The following is an 18046-nucleotide window of genomic DNA, read 5'->3' on the forward strand; positions in this document are numbered from 1 at the left end:
TGGCCACCAGCTGCATTAAGTACTGCAGTGCATCTCCTCATGGACCGCACCAGATTTGCCCGTTCTTGCTGTGAGATGTTACCCCACTCTTCCACCAAGGCACCTGCAAGTTCCGGGTGAGATCCGGGTTCTTTGCTGGCCATGGCAGAACTCTGACATTCCTGTCTTGCAGGAAATCAGCCATACTGCTCTCCTGTGCGTGGTGGCATTGTCATGCTGGAGGGTCATGTCAGGATGAGCCTGCAGGAAGGGTACCACATGAGGTAGGAGGATGTCTTCCCTGTAAGCGTTGAGATTGCCTGCAATGACAAAAAGCGCCAGTGGAGAGCAGAGTGGTTAGTCCTTACAGTAAAGGGCAGGCCACCCAGGTAGTACTTGAAGTGTTTGATGGAAGCCACAACAGCCAGGAGTTCCTGCCGGGTGACACAGTAGGGGTGCTCATGTTTGTTGAATTTGTAAGTCGCTCTGGATAAGAGCGTCTGCTAAATGACTTAAATGTAAATGTTGAATGTTTTGCTAAAGTACGCCACCACTCTCTCCCTCTCTGGCCCCAGCTGGGCCAGCACCCCACCCATGCCCACATTGCTCGTGTCTGTGTTCAGGGTAAAGGGCAAGTGTCCTCGAATACTCATTTTAAGCTGCCCAATTCTACAAGAGTAATTATTTTGAGCCAAACACACATTTGTCATCATCTGATGATAGTCAAATAGATGCCATGAGTTATAATAGTCAAGCCTATATTTATTGGTATAAACCAGTAGGCTATTTGCCACCCAATTATTCAAGAGTAGTTATTTTTATTGGTAATAAATAAAAACTGGTAGACTAATAACTGACATCAAAATTACTTTTATTTTCATATTTTCGCTATACGTGAGGTGTTTGTTGTGTGTTTTGTTAACATTCAAATGGCACAGTATGATTCTCTATCAAGAATAGTGCCTTGTAGCTCTCCCAGTCTTGTTTGACACGGTCAGGAACCGACCAATAAAAATGTGTTAAGAAACAAAAAACAACACACTCAATCAAAACCGTCTAACCAATTACAGAGCACTGGTGTAACGCCTATCGCTGTCGTTCCTCCCACTTCTGTTGACATGCCCACTTTCAGACACACTCCACATACTGCATGCGGTTAGCCATACTTGCAGCGAGTGGCTTCTCAAACACCATACTTACGATGAGGGGCTTCTTCAAACGGACGGCATCATCGATGTGAACCTAGTATCTCACAACGACAGGGTCATTCACACATGTATTGTACAAAAAGCTGTAAACTATAAATACAATCAGATCAGGGAAAAAATGAAAAATAAATGGGGCAATTCAATTGTTTAGCTGGGCCTCGGTATTTTGATATTTTCCAAAATACTTTGTTATGGAATGCAGAGTTAAAATAAAATGTGTGTTTCTTTCTTTCTGCAAAAATAAATATATAGGATAGAAGGAGAGATATTCTTCATCTCATAGAATAGAAAACCATTTCCATGGTATAATGTAGATCTCTATATGCTGCTCTCTAACGGTTGTGCCCTACTGGCTGAGCCCCTTCTTCACCTAAAAAACAATACACAAAGAAAACACACATCCATGTATTGCTAATTAAAACTTGCCCTGTGCCATTGTCTTTTAATACAATCATTGGGGTGAAAAGGAGAAATACAGGAGCTTTTGCATAGAGTGGAGTTCTGACAGTGGGATGTCCAATCCTATTGGTAATTGATCAGGCAAGGGATAGTGGTGGTGGCGGTGAGTTTTGTCCTTATTGGGCGAGAAGCAGACTGACTTTATTCTTATTGGACATTCGCAGCAGAAGAAAAAGCCTTGGCATGGAAAATGTCTTGATTGGCAGAAATTATTTGAACCCCGTTGTGAAAGGTTACTGCCCAATGCCACAAAGCCGCCCCTCCAAGCTCGAGGTGATGTGGGGGATGTGTGGACGTTCGAGACTGGGGTCATTCCGTTAAACAGAAATAGGGAGACATGGTTGACTATGCAAGCCCCAAACCATTAGTACATTCGGTGCAAAATAAACAGTACCAGTCAACACCTACTCATTAAAGGGTTTTTCTTTATTATTACTATTTTCTACATTGTAGAATAATAGTGAAAACATCCACATTTAAATAACACATATGGAATCATGTAGTAACCAAAAAAGTGTTAAACAAAGAGAATGCCAAGAGTGTGCAAAACTGTCATCAAGGCAAAGGGTGGCTACTTTGAAGAACCTCAAATGTAAAATATATTTTGATTTGTTGAACACTTTTTCGGTTACTACATGATTCCATATGTGTTATTTCATAGTTTTGATGTCTTCACTATTATTCTACATTGTAGAAAATAGTAAAAAATAAAGAAAAACCCTGGAATGACTAGGTGTGTCCAATCTTTTGAACGGTACTGTACATGTATACACAACAGGGACAGACATACAGTACATGTACAAGTATACACAAAGAAAAGAGCACGCATGGTACACAGACAGGTGCTCTCACTTCCTCTTCGTCAGTCATTACAGCCCTATTGGTTCTCCGTGTAGCCATGAACCATGACCCTTAACCTCCATCTGATATATCATCACGACAAGTGAACACTTGAATGTAACAAAACAAATTCCCTTCAAGCGTGCTGGCACAGTTCTTCAGTAACACTCGTCATAACCTGTCATATAAACAACAATGCTTGTTATAACATTTCATAGTTCGTGAACCCATACACAATGGGGACACAAAACATAGAGATATATTTGATGTATCCCTTGTCATGTCTTTGGACGCATTTATAACAGTGCTACGAACACATTATAGCAACATACCCTAAAGTACTATGTGGCTCCTCCCGCCCTTTTCTCCACATCGATAGCGATATCCTCATGCAAAATCTAATAAGAACAAACTGGTGTTGCACTATTTCGGCATGCAAATATCGAGCTATAACACAACGCCATCTAGGGGTTTCCGGACTCAGTGCAGCTCACAGAGTTGTTGAGATGGACCCTGCATGCAGTATCGAGCCAGGCTGAGATATGAAGGCTGCCTCCACAGTGCATCACAGTGGAGCTTCTATTACTATCTACTCCAGCCAGAGTTGTCTGTTTAGCTCACATAGACCTCTGTACAGTAGTGTGTGCACCCCATAGAAAATGTGTGTGTGTGTGTAAATAAATCCTTTGGGTAGGGGTTATGCACTGAGAAGTCCAAACCCAGGATGAAAACATGCTCAAGAAATCGTAAGCATCTGTGTTGGTGTGTAGTGTATGCCCCGTGCTTAAAGATGCTTCTATAGCTGTGTCGACACTACTGAAGTATCCATATATAATGTGCTGCCCTCTTGTGTTTGCATCCTGGAACTGTTTTGGAATACACTTAAAGCTAGAATCCTTAATTGAAAGAATAACAAAGTGCCACCCCGCCTCTGTTTTGGTAGAAAGCTGAGGGGTGGGCCTGGAGAAATGTAACCCCTCTCAAATTCATAGACAGAACTATGGATGCAAGGACTGACCATCCATGAAATAAAAATTACAGTTTTAACCATGTTTTGAGGCTACACAGTATGTTTACATTTACATGGTTTACAATCATTGGAGTAAACCAAGTTTATATTTGGGGTTCTGATGGGGTACAACTGTTGAACTAAGTTCATGATGCATTTATAAGTTATATTCTTCTTGAATCAATGGGTATATATAATTAATTTCTACATCCAAAAATGAATGTAGGAAGCAACTAAGGATTCTAGCTTTAAAAGTTGTGGCTGTTTTTTTTGTGTGTGACACAGATAAACCTTTTGAATGTCATTTTGAACAACCAAATCAACAATACAAAGTCTCTCGTTACAACTGAGTTTTCAGTCGTGACCCAATAGGAAATGGACGCAACCCTTCGTGAAACAATGAGTAAAAGTGTCTCTCGTATCTCTCATAACAAGGCACGTGTCCGATGCCACAGTCTCGGCTTCCATATTCCTCAATCGACCACAGTCAGCAATTGTATGAGCTACACTTCGTGCGGCTCGGGTGTTTCTTCTTCTTTGAAGGCTCCTCAGTCTTCCTACTACGGCAAGCTGGAGGTTCATACAGGTTCATACACAGGTTCACTCTTCTGTGATACATTCATCAGTAAGTACACCGAATGGGAGACAATTACATCAGTGAGAAATACAGCCTTTTGTTTGGCAATGTCTCAGTGTGTATGTATTTCTGTGTGTGTGTGTGTACATGCATGTGGCGCTACATGCATCTATGAGAAAGTGCATCTCATCTATTTGGAAAAAGAGTGACCCTATAATTTAATTTGTATAAGTAAGTAAGTGTGTGTCAGTTTTAAAGCCTTGCTCATGTAGTCTAACATAAGGTAAGTGCAGTGTGTTTTGGAGTGTGACAATGCCTTTGGTGCCCCTTAGGAGCTCTGACATATCATTTCTGAAGGGATTAAATTGTAACGGTCTTACTCATGAGGGTCATCTTGAAAGTGTGTGCGTCATGTATTATAGTGTGCATAGTCTGCAGCCCCAGAGTAGAAAATGAAACAGTTCTGAGGTCCAGAACACGAGGTCACTCCAGGAGGAAGCATAGGGGATTAGGATAAGGTTGCTCTGGGCTTGAAGTGCAGGCTGAACCCCTGGAGGAAGAAGGAGGACTGGAGATACAGTAACCAAGGCCATTAAACTGATAAGAGATAAAGCACAAGTGTGGTTGTTGTACGCAGGAATCGAATGGAGGGCATCAGTGTAGGTAAAAGGACAGTAACGTTATTCCAGGAAGTATGGGATCATGGAGCAGGGAGGTATAGCAAAGCCAGGGGGTCAAATTGGGGTTGTCTTATTGGTGGAATTGTCCCAAAAGTTCGTTTTTTCTCCACAATGATAATTTCTTGTAGATGTCTATTCAGTTTCCATTGTGTACTGCGAGTCCTGTCTCGCTTCAAGCTAAGGTGGTGGGATTTCCTCTCCGCCATTTGTTCTTTCCCAATTCAACCCCTGGCTGTGGCGGACATTTTGGAGAGGTTACTCCAGGCCAAAGGTGCTGGTTTCCTCCACGGCCGTCAGCATTTTCTCGTAGAGCATGGAGAACGACGGGTACGGCGGGAGGTCCAGACGGTTAAAGCATGTGTGGGCCCTGTAGAGAGACAGATCGATAGTGAGGTGTAAACTGACAGAATATGCACGCACCCACGCATGTACAATGTGGATAGTATACATTCTACTTCATATGTGCAACAGTGGCGGTCGGTGCCATTTAAGATGAGGACACTATTTAATTGTTTTACGAGCATGTCCGTATTTCTATTAAAGCATATTGGATGACTGTCATTCATATTCCATTCACCCAGCTCAATGCAACATCGATAGATTTAGGCTACTACATGATACTCAAATTTCCCAATACCAATCATGAGGTTGCTACAACCTAGCTTATAAATGAAAGTTTACAACTTAGGTGCACAGGTTGAGAGAATTTTTAGTAATCAAGGTGACAGACAGTAACACATTCAATACCGTCATGCACACTCTTGCCTGCATCTAGCTGATGTAGGGTGTAAACATTAGTCCAAAAGTTGTAAATGAAAGTTTCTATTGGATAACTTTAGGTATGTTTGCTTCCATTTAAGAATCATTGTTCAACAGAATCGGCGGAATGAATACAAATCAAATGAACATTTTATTTGTCACGTGCCGAATACAAACCTTAACCAACAATGCAGTTCAAGAAAGAGTTAATAAAACATTTACTAAATATAGTTTAAAAAAAATTTAATCAATCAATAGGTAACACAAGAAATGTACATAAGAATAACGAGGCTGTATACAGGGGGTACCGGTACCGAGTCAATGTACGAGGGTACAGGTTAATAGAGGTAATTTGTAAAGAGACTATGCATAGATAATAAACAGTGAGTAACAGCAGTGTAAAAACAAAGGGGGTAATGCAACCAGTCAGGATGCTCTCGATGGTGCAGTTGTAGAACTTTGAGGATCTGGTGACGCACACCAAATCTTTTCAGTCTCCTGATGGGGAACGGTGTTGTCGTGCCCTGTTCACAACTGTCTCGGTGTGTTTGGACCGTGATAGTTTGTTGGTGATGCGGACCCCAAGGAACTTGAAACTCTCATCCCGCTCCACTTCAGTCCCGTCGATGTTAATGGGGGCCTGTACGGTCCTCCTTTTCCTATAGTCCACTATCAGCTCCTTTGTCTTGCTCACATTGAGGTTGTTGTCCTGGCACCTCACTGCCAGGTCTCTGACCACCCTATAGTCTGTCTCATCAATGTCGGTGATCAGGCCAACCACTGTTGTGTCGTCAGCAAACGTAATGATTGTGTTGGAGTTGTGCTTGGCCACACAGTCATAGGTGAACAGGGAGTACAGGAGGGGACTAAGCACGCACCTCTGAGGGGCCCCAGTATTGAGGATCAGTGTGGCAGATGTGTTGTTGCCTGCCCTTACCATCTGGGTGCGGCATGTCAGGAAGTCCAGGATCCAGTTGCAGAGGGAGGTGTTTAGTCCCAGGGTCCTTAGCTTAGTGATGAGCTTTGTGTGGGCACTGTGGAGTTGAAAGCTGAGCTGTAGTCAATTTACAGCAATCTCATGCAGGTGTTCCTTTTGTCCAGATGGGAAAGGGCAGTGTGGAGTGCGATTGAGATTGCATCATCTGTGGATCTGTTGGAGCAGTATGCAAATGTCAGTGGGTCTAGGGTTTCTGTCATGATGGTGTTGATGTGAGCCATGACCAGGTTTTCAAAGCACTTCATGTCAACCGACGTGAGTACTATGGGGCGATAATCATTTACTTTCGCTATCTTGGGCACAGGTTACTTTTGCTATCTTGGGCACAGGGACTATGGTGGTCTGTTTGAAACAGAGACAGGTTGAAGAGGTTGAAAATGTCAGTGAAGACACTTGCCAGTTGGTCCGTGCATGCTTTGAGTACACATCCTGGTAATCCGTCTGGCCCTGCGGCTTTGTGAATGTTGACCTGTTTAAAGGTCTTGCTCACATCGGCTACGGAGAGTGTTCACACAGTCGTCCGGAACAGCTGGTGCTCTTGTGCATGTTTTAGTGTTGTTTGTCTCAAAGCGAGCATAAAAGGCATTTACCTCATCTGGTAGGCTCACTGGGCAGCTCGCGGCTGGGTTTCCCTTTGTAGCCCTTAACAGTTTGCAAACCCTGCCACATCCGATGAGCGTCAGAGCCGGTGTAGTTGGATTCAATCTTAGTCCTGAATTGACGCTTTGCCTGTTTATGGTTCGTCTGAGGGCATAGCAAGATTTCGAATAAGCGCCCGGATTAGTGTCCCGCTCCTTGAAAGCGGAAACTCTAGCCTTTACCTCGGTGCGGATGTTGCCTGTAATCCATGGCTTCTGGTTGGTTGGGAAATGTACGTACCATCACTGTGGGTACGACAAGTCCATGCACTGCATCCCAGAACATATTCCAGTCTGTGCTAACAAAACAGTCCTGTAGCGTAGCATCCGGGTCATCTGACCACTTCTGTATTGAGCAAGTCACTTGTACTTCCTGCTTTAGTTTTTCCTTGTAAGCAGGAATCAGGAGGATATAATTAATTATTATTATTTGTCAAATGGAGGGCGAGGGAGAGCTATGTATGCATCTCTGTGTGTGGAGGAAAGGTGGTCTAGAGTGTTTTTTCATCTGGTTACACGTGACATGCTGGTAGAAATTAGGTCAAATGGATTTAAGTTTGCCTGCATTAAAGTCCCCGTCCACTAGGAGCTCTGCTTCTGGATGAGCATTTTTCTTGTTTGCTTATGGCTTTATACAGCTCGTTGAGTGCGGTCTTAGTGCCAGCATCGGTTTGTGGTGGTAAATAGACGGCTACGAATAATATAGATGTGAACTCTCTTGGTAGACAGCTTATCATGAGGTATTTTACCTCAGGCGAGCAATACCTTGAGACTTCTTCAATATCAGGCATTGTGCACCAGCAGTTTTTGACAAATAGACACACACCCTCTTGACAAAGCAGTATATCCTTTGCGTCGGACTCATTAAAGAAATACAGATGAAGTCGGAAGTTTACATTCACCTTGGCCAAATACATTTAAACTCAGTTTTTCACAATTCCTAATCCTAGTAAAAAATCCCTGTCTTTGGTCAGTTAGGATCGCCACTTTATTTTAAGAATGTGAAATGTTAGAATAATAGTAGAGAGAATGATTTATTTCAGCTTTTATTTCTTTCATCACATTCCCAGTGGGTCAGAAGTTACCATGCACTTAATTAGTATTTGGTAGCATGGTCTTTAAATTGTTTTACTTGGGTCAAATGTTTTCGATAGCCGTCCACAAGCTTTCCACGATAATTTGGGTGAATTTTGGCCCATTCCTCCTGACAGAGCTGGTGTAACTAAGTCAGGTTTATATGCCTCCTTGCTCGCACACGCTTTTTTCAGTTCTGCCCACAAATTCTCTATAGGATTGAGGTCAGGGCGTTGTGATGGTCACTCCAATACCTTGACTTTGTTGTCCTTAAGCCATTTTGCCACAACTTTGGAAGTATGCTTGGGGTCATTGTCCATTTGGAAGACCCATTTGCGATCAAGCTTCAACTTCCTGACTGATGTCTTGAGATGTTGCTTCAATACATCTACATAATTTTCCTTCCTCATGATGCCATCTATTTTGCGAAGTGCTCGAGTCCCTCCTGCAGCAAAGCACCCCCACAACATGATGCTGCCACCCCCGTGCTACACGGTTGGGATGGTGTTCTTCGGCTTTTTTCATCCAAACATAACGATGGTCAAAATGGCCAAACTGTTCCGTTTCTGTTTCATCGGACCAGAGGACATTTCTCCGAAAAGTATGATCTTTGTCCTCGTGTGCAGTTGCAAACCGTAGTCTGTTTTTTTTATATATAGCGGTTGTGGAGCAGTGGCTTCTTCCTTGCTGAACGGCCTTTCAGGTTATGTCGATATAGGACTCGTTTTACTGTGGATATAGGTACTTAAGTACCTGTTTCCTCCAGCATCTTCACAAGGTCCTTTGCTGTTGTTCTGGGATTGATTTGCACCAAAGTACGTTCATCTCTAGGAGACAGAAAGTGTCTCTTTCCTGAGCAGTATGACCATGGTCCCATGGTGTTTCTACTTGCATGCTTATGTTTGTAAAGATGAACGTTGTACCTTCATGCATTTAGAAATTGCTCCCAACGATGAAACAGACTTGTGGAGTCTACAATTTTCTTTCTGTCTAGGCTGATTTCTTTAGATTTTTCATGATGTCAAGCAAAGAGGCACTGACTTTGAAGGTAGGCCTTGAAATACATCAACAGGTACACCTCCAATTGACTCAAATGATGTCAATTAGCCTATCAGAAGCTTCTAACGCCATGACATAATTTTCTGGAATTTCCCAAGCTGTTTAAAGGCACAGTCAACTTAGTGTAAGTAAACTACTGGCCCACTGGAATTGTGATACAGTGAATTATAAGTGAAATAATCTGTCTCTAAACAATTGTTGGAAAAATTACTTTTGTCATACACAAAGTAGATGTCCTAACCGACTTGCCAAAACTATAGTTTGTTAAGAAGAAGTTTGTGGAGTGGTTGAAAAACAAGGTTTAATGACTCCAACCTAAGTGTATGTAAACTTCCGACATCAACTGTACATCTTCATCCAGTTTGAGGTGAGTAATCGCTGTTCTGATGTCTAGAAGCTCTTTTTGGTCATAAGAGACGGTAGCAACAATGGTAGCAGCAACATTATGTACAAAATTAGTTACAAAAAATGCAAAATAAATAAATAAATACATAGCACAGTTGGTTAGGAGCCTGTAAAACGTCAGCCATCCTCTCCTGCTCCATTATCTTGTTGTACCCCTAATCCCACGCAAACACAGTTCACTTTCATAGCATCCACATAAACAGCATGATCTCTTTGCTTGTTGTAATTTGTTCTTGGATCTATGCGCTCTCCTCTCTCACATTTTCCCTTCACTTGTGGACTTCAGTGCACAACACATTAGCTGTCAGTGACCAGGCAAATAAAAGCTTTCCAAGCCCAACATTCATATCATAACCGCTACACACAACATACATCATTGTCAACATTGCTAGTAGAACTAAACGCATTAGTAAACCCGCTACAATCATGCAGTACAGTGTACAGTCAGCAAGCACTTTAGCAGTTACACCTGTGCGCCCGGTGGCAATAAATTAATAAAACCAAAAGCTTACCTTGACTTGGAAGCGTTCCAGTGTTTGATAGCAATATCCAGCTAGCTAACATACTGTAGCATTCCTCTGTTTGAGCAAGCTAAACTGGCTAGCTAGCTAAGTAAGTGAAAAAAATAGGAAACATAGCTAGCTCTCCCTCTTGCTTTAATTTGTTAAAAACTGTTAAACCCTTGTCTTTGTCTCTCTTTGAGTCAACTACTCACCACATTTTATGCACTCTAGTGCTAGCTGTAGCTTATGCTTTCAGTATTAGATTCATTCTCTGATCCTTTGATTGTGCGGACAAAATGTCAGTTCATGCTGCAAGAGCTCTGACAGGTTGGAACATGTCCTCCGGAAGTTGTCATAATTACTGTGCAAGTTTATGGAAAGGGGTGAGTACCATGAGCCTCCAAGGTTTTGCATTAGCTGTCCTCCGGATACACCATGGTGCTTCCCTACAAAGTGCTGTTGAGGCTACTGTAGACCTTAATTGCAAAACAGTGTGTTTTATTCAATTATTTGGTGACGTGAATATATTTAGTATAGTATTATCTAAAAAAAATTGTTTTTTAAAAATGTTTTACTGTTTTAATTTGTATTAAATTCACTGAGAAGGATGGTCCTCCTTTTCCTCCTCTAAGGAGCTTCCACTGATGTGCACACACACACATCACATACACACAAACCTATAGTACACACAAGATAGTGACAGAAGCAGAACATTTAGATTAGCTCACACAAACAGGTAGGCAAATATACAGACAGACAGAAAGGTGTACTGTACCTGGGCAAGGAGGTGATTTTGCCCCACTTCTCCACACAGAACCTGCGTGGTCCATTGCTACCTCTGAGGGAGGCAAAGCCCTCATAGGGAATACTGGAGGTGCCTGTCACAAACTAGGGAGAAATACACAATGTCAACTATCCAATTTAGGTAACACTTTGTTTTTACAGCACTGAATATGGGCTCCCGAGTGGCGCAGGGGTCTAAGGGACTGCATCTCAGTGCTAGAGGTGTCACTACAGACCCTGGTTCGATTCCAGGCTGTATCACAACCGACCGTGATTGTGAGTCCCATAGGGCCGGTGCACAATTGGCCCAGAGTCGTCCGGGTTAGGGTTTGGCCAGGGTAGGCAGTGATTGTAAATAAGAAATTGCTCTTAACTGACTTGCCTAATTAAATAAAGAATAAATAATAAGCAGGTATTTACATACAAAATACTTGTAAAAAAGGCAATTATATACATTTTGCACAGAAATTACTTCTCATCACAAGGATATTAATTGTACCAGGAAGCACCAATTTTAAGCAAGTCATTTCACATTCAATACCAGATAAATACCAGTGGTAACAAAGCTGTAAAATAAAGAGCTATTGTAAGACTGTAAGACAGCCTTTCCTAAAACTCTGTTGGAGTTTCCCCTGAAAAGTAATACCTGCAGCAGTCTCAATTTCTGCTCATTGTTGAACCTCTCCACTGCCGCCCAGAACCAGCGGATTACTATGTGGTTGTCATGGTACCCTGGGGAGACAGATGGAAAGCATCTCAGTCAACCGTAGATCAAAATAAGCCTCCTGTTCTTAAAAGTATCTGTAGCTTTCATGTCCAGTCAAAAGTGTTGCCCCTGCACTTGTTTGTAAACTGGGTGGGTTGTGCGGGGCCAGGCAGTAACGCCTGATTCCACTAATCTTAGTCTAAGTCTTTGAAGACTAAGATGAGATGATTAGTAAAATTATGGGTGTTACTACTTGGCTGGAGCAAAAGCATGCCCCCACACCGTCTGACTGCCCACCACTGCTCCCGTCTCTACCTCCTCTGTACTCTGTGTTGTTCCTCCAGTCCGCCAGGTCGATCTCTGCAGTGCCAGCGATCACCAGCTCCAGCTCCCGGGCATCAAACACAGAAACCAGCCGCACGTCCACCACCTAACCAATGCATGTCACAATACTAACGTATTATCTATGACAGAGACATTCCCACCTGGCCAATACATATTGCAACACTGATACACCCCTAATACATTTAGAGTAACCACATTGAATGTTAATGGCCTGCATGATTATCCATTTAAGATACATTACCACCTGCTGCATCATTATCTATTACACAATACACATACTGTACATTACCACCTGACCAATACATACTGTATCATTATCATTATCTATTGCAGATACAATATCACTTGACCAATACATATCAGAATGATGGACCATTATTGGTGTGTGTGATGTCATAGGGCCCTGTGTTTTGTACAATCATGTCACATGACCTAGATTTAAACCTTTATTTAAAGCTTTTTCATCAAACTGTCCCCTTCTCTTTTTATTTCAAATGGTCCAGCACCATCCTCAGACAATTGCTTTCATTTTTGGTGCAACAAATTCCAGGATAAGGCTTAAAATACAGGATAGAAATCATGCTACAGTGAGCTCCAAAAGTATTGGGACAGTAACAATTTTGTTGTTGTTTTGGGTCAGTACTCCAGCACTTTGGATTTGAAATGATACAATGACTATGAAGTGCAGACTGTCAGCTTCAATTTGACTGTATTCTCATCCATTTTGCGTGAACCATTTAAAAATTACAGCACTTTTTGTACATAGTCCCCCCCCCCCCATTTTAGGGGACCAAAGGCATTGTGACAAATTCACTTATATATGTATTAAAGTAGTCAAAAGTGATGTATTTGGTCCCATATTCATAGCCCGCAATCAAGCTTGTGACCTTACAAATTTGTTGGATTTGCTGTTTCTTTTGGTTGTGTTTCAGATTATCTTGTGCCCAACGGTAAATAATGTATTATGTCATTTTAGAGTCACTTTTATTGTAAATAAGAATAGGATATGTTTCTAAGCACTTCTACATTAATGTGGATGCTACCATGATTACGGATAACCCTGAATTAATTCTGAGTAATAATGAGTGAGAAAGTTAGATGCATGAATATCAAACCCGCCCCTAAAACAAAAAATGTGTCACTGTCCCAATACTTTTTGGAGCTCACTTTATGTCACAAGATTGCACAAAACACAGGGCCCTACCTCATAGAAGCCTCGCACCAGGCTCTCCGTCTGCTGAGCCACACCCCTTTCGATGCGCCACTTAACCATACGCTCGATGTACTCCTTCTTATTCTTCTCTGACACTGGAATACCTGCCCCGCCTGGCTTCAGCTCTCTCTCTGTGATCTAAAAGGCCGTAGAGATTGATACACAATATGGGGTGAAACATAGTCTGGGTACCAGTGTTTTTAGCTAGCATTCCACTTCTTGACGCTTCTATCATTTGCCAAAGAGACTGGCCTTTCTTCACTCTTCCAATATGAACATTCTATCATTAACTTTTTTGGGATAGGGGGCAGCATTTTCACTTTTGGATGAATAGCGTGCCCAGAGTGAACTGCCTCCTACTCTGTCCCAGATGCTAATATATGCATATTATTACTACTATTGAATAGAAAACACTCTGAAGTTTCTAAAACTGTTTGAATGATGTCTGTGAGTATAACATAACTCATATTGTCACGTTTCTGACCTTATTTCCTTTGTTTAGTCTTTATTTAGTTGGTCAGGAATTGAGCTGGATGGGTATTATCTATGTTGTCTGTTTCTATGTGGGGTTTCTTGTTTGGCCTGATATGGTTCTCAATCAGAGGCAGGTGTTAGTCATTGTCTCTGATTGGGAACCATATTTAGGTGGCCTGTTTTTGTAGTGTGTTTTGTGGGTGATTGTTCCTGTTCGTGTGTTCATATGTTCTGTGTTCACTAGTTCGGGACTGTAGCGTCTTCGGTTCTTTCTGTCAGTTTTTTTGTTGTTTAAGTAGCCTATTAAAATATGGATTATCATCACGCTGCATTTTGGTCCTCCTCTCTTTCACCCGAAGACGGTCGTTACAGAATCACCCACCAACCAAGGACCAAGCAGCGTGGTAACGGGCAGGAGCAGGAGAGGCAGCGATGTCAGGATTTCTGGACATGGGAGCAGAATCTGGACTATAATACTTGGGAAGAGATAGACAGATGGGCGGTCGACCCAGGGAGAGTGCCGAAGCCCGCCTGGGATTCTATGGAGCAATGTGAGGAGGGATACCGGCGAATGGAGGCAGCACGGCGACGCGGTAGGAAGCCCGAGAGACAGCCCCAAAAATTTCTTGGGGGGAGGCACACGGGGAGTGTGGCGAAGTTAGGTAGGAGACCTGCGCCAACTTCCCGTGTTTACCGTGGAGAGCGAGAGTACGGGCAGACAACGTGTTATGCGGAAGAGCGCACGGTGTCTCCTGTACGTGTGCATAGCCCGGTGCGGTACATCCCGGCTTCTCGTATCGGCCGGGCTAGAGTGGGCATCGAGCCAGGTGCCATGAAGCCGGCTCAACGCATCTGGTCTCCAGTGCGTCTCCTCGGGCCGGTGTACATGGCCCCAGCCTTAAGCATGGTGTCCCCGGTTCGCCAGCACAGCCCAGTGCGGGCTATTCTACCTCGCCACACTGGTCTGGCTACGGGGAGCATTCAACCAGGTAAGGTTGGACAGGCTCGATGCTCAAGAGCTCCAGTGCGCCTTCACGGTCCGGTCTATCCGGTGCCACCTCCTCGCACCAGCTCAGTACCACCAGTGCCAACACCACGCACCAGGCTTCCTGTGCGTCTCCAGAGGCCAGTACGCCCTGTTCCTCCTCTCCGCACTCACCCAGTGGTGTGTGTTCCCAGCCCGGTAACACCAGTTCCGGCACCACGCACCAGGCCTACGGTGCGTCTCCAGAGCCATGTACGCACTGTTCCTTCCCCCCGCACTCGCCCTGAGGTGCGTGCCCTCAGCCAGGTACCACCAGTGCCGGTGCCACGCACCAGGCTTATAGTGCGCTTCGAGAATCCAGTGTGCCCTGTTCCTGCTCCCCGCACTCGCCTAGTGGTGCGTGTCTCCAGTCCGTTACCACCAGTTCCGGCACCACGCACCAGGCCGACTGTGCGCCTCAGCAGGCCAGAGTCTGCCGTCTGCCCAGCGCCGCCTGCGCTGCCCAGCACCGTCTGAGCTGCCCGTCTGCCCAGCGCCGTCTGCCCAGCGCCGCCTGCGCTGCCCGTCTGCCCAGCGCCGCCTGCGCTGCCCGTCTGCCCAGCGCCATCTGAGCCGCCCGTCTGCCCAGCGCCATCTGAGCCGCCCGTCTGCCCAGCGCCATCTGAGCCGCCCGTCTGCCCAGCGCCATCTGAGCCGCCCGTCTGCCCAGCGCCATCTGAGCCGCCCGTCAGTCAGGAGCCGCTAGAGCCGTCCGTCAGTCAGGAGCCGCTAGAGCCGTCCGTCAGTCAGGAGCCGCTAGAGCCGTCCGTCAGTCAGGAGCCGCTAGAGCCGTCCGTCAGTCAGGAGCAGCTAGAGCCGTCCGTCAGTAAGGAGCAGCTAGAGCCGTCCGTCAGTCAGGAGCCGCCAGAGCCGTCATGGTCAGATTCGCGTTTATCGTCGAAGGAATGAGCGTTACACCGAGGCCTGTACTCTGGAGCGGGATCGATTTGAGGGTGGAGGATCCGTCATGGTTTGGGGCGGTGCGTCACAGCATCATCGGACTGAGCTTGTTATCTTTGCAGGCAATCTCAACGCTGTGCGTTACAGGGAAGACATCCTCCTCCCTCATGTGGTACCCTTCCTGTAGGCTCATCCTGACATGACCCTATAGCATGACAATGCCATCAGCCATACTGCTCGTTCTATGCGTGATTTCCTGCAAGACAGGAATGTCAGTTCTGCCATGGCCAGCGAAGAACCCGTACCTCAATCCCATTGAGCACATCTGGGACCTGTTGGTAACACTTTAGAGCACTTAAGCATCGAATGCATTGCAAGTTAAGGGATTTTCACAACAGTAGCTGGGCTATAAAAAAGTATATTGTCCTGCTAATAGGAATCATTTGTATGATGGGCTACATTCTTTACCATAACCACAATGTCACGTCATTTGTACATTTACATTTTAGTCATTTAGCAGACGCTCTTATCCAGAGCGACTTACAGTAGAGTGCATACATTTTATTACATTTTACATACTGAGACAATGATATCCCTACCGGCCAAACCCTTCCTAACCTGGACGACGCTATGCCAATTGTGCGTCGCCCCACGGACCTCCCGGTTGCGGCCGGCTGCGACAGAGCCTGGGCGCGAACCCAGCCCAGCCTGGGCGCAAACCCAGAGACTCTGGTGGCGCAGCTAGCACTGCGATGCAGTGCCCTAGACCACTGCGCCACCCGGGAGGCCGAGTGTATCTACCTTTCCAATTACTTTTAGAGTTTGCGAATTACAAATGTGCGCTTTCTTTTTAGTTCGAACGTGCAGACTTTTTATCTTTAAATTATTGTTCTATGTAGGATTGCAATTTGTAAGTAGGCCTAATAAAAAAATCCTACCTCTATTAGGCTGTTAAGCCTCATAGCCTACCTCAGCCAGTTAAGTTATTTTAGATAGCTCCGAAGAAATAGACTCCAATTAAGCCCTCTTGTTGTTTGTGAAGTCACATTCAAAATTCACTCGCACATCTGACCCATCTTTTTTGCAGGTGCATGGCAACAGCCGGATAAGATGAGGAAAAAGAAGACTGCTCTTGAACGTGTCACTCATCTTTAATAAGCTTTACGTCTCGGCCTCGTGGCCTTCGTCAGAGCTTTTGTGAATTTTTTTAATTAGCACCCTAGTGTCACCTAGCCACACCCACATCCGTTCCACCCATCGAAAGGGGTTGGAGGCGAAGGAAAAACAAATAAGTGCTACCAAATATAACAATATGCATTTCATAAATATTCATTTAAATAAAGTATTAAAGACGTCTGTAAAACCACGATGACATCGTCCTACTTCATAAATCAGTGGGTACAGTGTAAGAAAATCAGAGTAATCTGAAACGGGGGCATAAGTCATGTTCAAATTTACAACATAACATACATAAGCATACATAGGCATTTCATCATTATCATTAAGACCTTTAGGTGGTCCCGTGTGGCTCAGTTGGTAGAGCATGGCGTTTGCAATGCCAGGGTTGTGGGTTCATTCCCCACGGGGGGACCAGGATGAATATGTATGAACTTTCCAATTTGTAAGTCGCTCTGGATAAGAGCGTCTGCTAAATGACATAAATGTAAATGTAAATGAAATAATGTCTGGAGGGCGAAAATCCGAAAACATTCTGGCTGGTTTTCTTTTGAGGCTTGCAGTTGGCATGGACCAAATTATCATGTAAATAAAACATGCCAATGTTTCTTGACCACATCTCCCACTTTTCGCGAGTTCAAAGTATATGTGGTTGTGAACATTACAGTGTTCTTTAGCGGGTCTTTTTTGTAGCAGTTCATTGTCGTGGTTTCCCCCAATGCCAAATTAAGAGTTTCATCCACACATTGTGGAGAACAGCCTCCTCTTAGAAACCTATTGCACATCTCCTCTGCTTTTTCTAGATAGTACTGAAAATGATTTGTTGCAAGTTAAGGAGGGGGGGTTCACACCTATTAGAAAATTCTTTAGTCAAGGTTGAATAGTCTATTGTTCAGCTAATAGCCCATCCTGCTCTGTTTGTGAAAAAAACGAATCATAATACCTTTCCCCCTTTCCATGTTAAAGATTCCAATTGATAGTGTTTTTAGCCACAATCGTCCCCAGCCCCAATTAATACATTTGGGCACAGACGATAGCGTGCTGGACTTCGGGCTAGAATGTTGAGGGTTCGAAACCTGCTCGCTATAATGAATGAGTTTGATACACCTGGTATTGGATTTGTCTGAAAAAAATAACTCGCTAACTTTTTGACAAAAAAATATCCACAATCGTTTGTCTCGACATTAACTAACATATCCCTCTCAATTGTAAATTTTTTGCTTGACTCCTTATGACGT

The 18046-nt window shown here is 44.1% G+C and overlaps 1 protein-coding gene across 2 annotated transcripts in view; it reads right to left on the reverse strand.

Annotated features, from left to right (window-relative positions):
* Positions 1-833: 833 nt before the first annotated feature.
* The window catches only part of LOC129821395 (E3 ubiquitin-protein ligase HECW2-like), a 60037-nt gene continuing 42824 nt past the window's right edge, over positions 834-18046 (reverse strand). For both annotated transcript variants that reach the window (XM_055879026.1, XM_055879025.1), the window contains exons 26-30: positions 13226-13372; positions 11992-12106; positions 11617-11702; positions 10963-11075; positions 834-5119 (exon numbers count right to left, since the gene is read on the reverse strand). In XM_055879026.1, coding sequence (XP_055735001.1) covers positions 5008-5119; positions 10963-11075; positions 11617-11702; positions 11992-12106; positions 13226-13372 — 573 coding nt within the window. In that variant the 3' untranslated portion in view covers positions 834-5007. The remainder of the gene's footprint in view (positions 5120-10962; positions 11076-11616; positions 11703-11991; positions 12107-13225; positions 13373-18046) is intronic.

This window comes from Salvelinus fontinalis, chromosome 23, assembly GCF_029448725.1.
Source record: "Salvelinus fontinalis isolate EN_2023a chromosome 23, ASM2944872v1, whole genome shotgun sequence".
Classification (NCBI taxonomy): Eukaryota; Metazoa; Chordata; class Actinopteri; order Salmoniformes; family Salmonidae; genus Salvelinus; species Salvelinus fontinalis.